This window comes from Triticum aestivum, chromosome 3D, assembly GCF_018294505.1.
Source record: "Triticum aestivum cultivar Chinese Spring chromosome 3D, IWGSC CS RefSeq v2.1, whole genome shotgun sequence".
Taxonomy (NCBI): domain Eukaryota; kingdom Viridiplantae; phylum Streptophyta; class Magnoliopsida; order Poales; family Poaceae; genus Triticum; species Triticum aestivum.
The window spans coordinates 591,257,351-591,261,078 of NC_057802.1; the positions used below are offsets into that span (position 1 = coordinate 591,257,351).

At 45.8% G+C, this 3,728-nt stretch overlaps 1 protein-coding gene across 5 annotated transcripts in view; it reads left to right on the forward strand.

The window, feature by feature from the left end:
• LOC123080756 (high mobility group B protein 4) overlaps nucleotides 1–3,493 on the forward strand; it is a 5,960-nt gene extending 2,467 nt beyond the window's left edge. For 3 of the 5 annotated variants that reach the window (XM_044503692.1, XM_044503693.1, XM_044503694.1), the window contains exons 3-7: nucleotides 1,893–1,968; nucleotides 2,167–2,250; nucleotides 2,346–2,403; nucleotides 2,648–2,692; nucleotides 2,823–3,493. In XM_044503692.1, the coding sequence (XP_044359627.1) occupies nucleotides 1,922–1,968; nucleotides 2,167–2,250; nucleotides 2,346–2,403; nucleotides 2,648–2,692; nucleotides 2,823–3,092 (504 nt within the window). In that variant the 5' untranslated portion in view covers nucleotides 1,893–1,921 and the 3' untranslated portion in view covers nucleotides 3,093–3,493. Of the gene's footprint in view, nucleotides 1–1,844; nucleotides 2,077–2,166; nucleotides 2,251–2,345; nucleotides 2,404–2,647; nucleotides 2,693–2,822 lie in introns of all 5 variants that reach the window. The other 2 variants (XM_044503695.1, XM_044503696.1) reach the window with 2 other exon arrangements.
• The last annotated feature ends 235 nt before the right edge of the window (nucleotides 3,494–3,728 follow it).

Sequence of the window (3,728 nt, forward strand, 5' to 3'; positions counted from 1 at the left end):
GGGGGGGATAGATGGCAAAATATGCTATTGTTTGCCTGCCTGGGACTGGGGATCAGCAGGTGGTTTGGTTTTGTAGGGGTACATGATAACAGGAAGAAAGGGGTCGAGGAATTGCTGTAAGAGATTGAAGGGCTAGAAGAAGTGAAAAAGATACCTATTGCTAGGCCCAAATTATCGTGAAATGAAGTGAAAATAGTATAGATGACTTGCTGTCACCTGTTAGGCAGCACAGAGGCCCCAAAATGTATCAACATCCAAGAGGCCAACCTGACTTGCATGGATTCAGTTCAGTGACGGGTTGCTTGCCACAAAATGATAGCTTAGTGGGATGATGACTGGAAGTTATCACGGGGTCTTTGGCTGGAAGAATGGCAAATACTGCCCAGGCTGTGAAATAGGTTGTTGCAACTCAGCTCCAATAGGCTGCTATATCAAAGTTTGAAGAGTTTCAGTAGCATCGTCAAGCAAATGTTTCCTTGGTCAAGATATATTGCTCAGAAGAGCTGCAATGATCTTATACCACAAGGGGGTGACGAGTGTTGCCATTAAGCATTGTTGCACCAAATGGGGAGCAACACTCAAGAGTGATCTGTACAGTAAGCTGAATTCTAGCTCTTGAACCACCAGCTAATTGTTCAAAACTGGATTCTCTATCAATACGGCCACTACTTTAAATTTCTCTTGATTAAAAAATTGCCAATGTACTGCATGCTCATGATCTGCACTGCCCCTGTAACTAGGAATACGACTTACAGCGGCATGCTCCAGTACATGATGCCCATATAAGTTTCCACTGCTCCTGGCTTTGATATAGTGTATCTCTAGTGCCATAGGCAAAAACAACTAGCCAACTCCCTGACTTGCTCATGAACAACTAGAACTGATGCTCAATAAATTCCAATGGGCCAAGGTCATCAACAGAAATAGGCACATGCGAACCAAAATTGATAACACTAATAGTTATCAGGAAGCTCACCCTTTGTGCTGATCCCACCTGTACTACTCGGCAAGTGCATGAAAACGATGGCCACAGTAGGTTCAGCTGGATATTCTCTTGACTGTACTCGAGCAGTGGCCATGGTCTTGGTCGGAGCAATGTAGCTTAGTTGAAGCAGACACCCTATGGGTACAACAAGACTGGTGATCTTGAGCCTGAAATTCGCAAGATACTAAGATGGACTGCACAAAAGACATAGCTGACCGCCATTATGCAGCACCCAAGTTCACACCGCCCATTAGTTGCATTATCTGCTGACTCAAAACATAAAGAGCTCTTTGCACTGTAGGGATCCAGTAAACAACCTTCTCAGAAGGACATGGTTTCTGCTGCACACTTTGCAGATGCCTCAAGGATTCTCTCAGGGAAGTCAGATCACGACAAAAATGCTTCATCACTTAGTAACTTGCAGCGTCTGACCTGCATACTTCAGATGCATGCCTCCATAAAAGCAGTCAAACGACGGACATGGTCTCAGGCTGAACATGTGCCCCTTGTGTCTGATCCACGCTCGCAAAAAGTGGAGGGCATGGTTGCCGTCTTCAGGATGATATAGTCACAGGTTTTCACTTTTTAGTGAGTGAAAGATTTGTATCTGGCCCTTCTCTATTTCTTAGCTAGCGTAGTTTTTCACCTTCAAAAGAAGGCGAGGACTTTATACCAGTAGATCGGCTCAATTTAGGTTGTCCTGTTGCTACTTTTGTGTCGCTCATGCTGGCTTGCTTGATGCTAATTAATGTGGTTGTTTGCACCGGTAAGCATTTACCTATTTGTGATGTATAAATCAAATCTATGTTGATGCAGTGCTGTGATGTCTGAAATATTTTTTTTATCATATTTTGGGCAGCGATGTAATTATTGTATCAAAAGCCGATAACACTGGTGAATGTTACAGATCCTTTGTTCGCCAAGCGATTTGAAAAGATGAAGCCTATGGTGAGGTCCAACAGTGGCGGCGGCAGCGACCGAAGGTTAGTTTCGCGATCATATCTCAAAATTGGTGATCGATTTTTTTGGCTTATTTCTCAGGTTACAAATGAGCCAATCTATCTATTGCGAGGACATTGCTTTAAATAAATGTAGGTGCACACCTAGAAAAACAGATGAAAAAAACCCTGCCCTAACTTCATTCTTCTATCTGTCCTTTACGGTGATTTGATGTGATGAAGGGGTTGGCTAGCGTGGAGGAAGACAAAGTGTGGCAAGAACTCCAACATGCCCAAGCAGCCTCCCAGTGCCTTCTTTTTGTTTCTGTGAGTTAGATTATTTTGTTTCCTCTCGATTGTATTTGCATTGTTTGTTGCTCTAAATTAATCTGAATCCAAATATGTGTGTGTCGTTGATGAAGAGAGGATTTTAGTCTGGAGTACAAGTTGGAACACCCGAACGTCAAGGTGTCCTCAGTGGTAAGCATCAAATCTTCTTCCCACCTATTAGATTGATTAGTTTTCTTATGTTCCTGCCTTTAGTTGGTTTGCACTAATTGGTTTTGTTGTGGTTTCGAACTATGCTCAGCTTTGCCTCCGGACAAAACTGAGCATAGTTCGAAACTCGGGGTAAAACCGAATAGTGGGAACCAACTAAGCGGACGAATGTAAGAACCCATGATTATGGTTATTGCTTGGTCTTGAAATTTACACTTGTTCACAGATCAACAAAGCAGGTGGTGATCGATGGCGAGCTATGTCTGATGCAGTGAGTTGATGAAATCTTATTTTGTTCCAGTAATATCTATTCTTACTGACCGTGTAGCGGGGCGAATCTACCAGGATGTGCCAATATTACTAACATCCGTGCCATATTTGATTTTCTGATCGAAATGCAGGATAAGGCGTCGTATTGCGTCATGGCTGAGCACCGTAGAGCAGAGTACGCCAAGGCGATGGAAGCGTACAATAACCCAGGGGAACCCGGCCAGCATGAGGTGGCCCACAAGGTGGAGCCGGCTGATGTGATGTACAACCAAGGGGAAGTCGGCCAGCGTGAGGTGGTGGAGCATGACGCGCTGGCGCCATCGACGACCACGAGGTCGAGCCTGCGGATGAGATGTCGAATGGTGCCAACCTCAAGCCATGGAACACTGGCGATGACCTAGCACAAGTTGAGTCGTTGGTCATCTCCATCACCGTCAGTGGCCAAAAGATGTCGTCAAGTCGCCTTCGCTCTCTCGGTTTCCCTGCTTGCCTGCAGCCCAGCAAGCATGCCCAGCAAGCATGGGGGCATGGGGCAATGTTGAGCAGTCTCATGATCTTAGGCTTTGCTTTATGTGCTGGTTTGTATCTCTCCTGGCGCTAGATATTTTCTCATAGTGGATCCTTATGCTAAGGTTCTTTTGCTCGTTGATGTTTACAGTAGAAATAGATTTAGTACGTAGGAACATTTTTTGTGTTGCTCTAGCCAGTGAAACTGAGGGACTGGTGTTCCTTTAGACGAGGAACATTTTTTGTGTTGCTCTAGCCAGTGAAACTGAGGGACTGGTGTTCCTTTAGACGATGATCACTACCAGAAAAACTTGTGATGCCGACGGCCGAACCTATGCCGACGACCCCCGTCGGCATAGATGGGCATATCCCGACGGCCCAGCTAAAGCCGTCGGCGTATATCAATCTATGCCGACGGCGCCAGTCGGCATAGATCAGCCGTCGGCGTCGCAAGAAATATGCCTACGGCGGCCATCGGCATAGGGCATGCCGTCGTCATATCACGTGGGCCCGCCTACCCGGGCGACGAC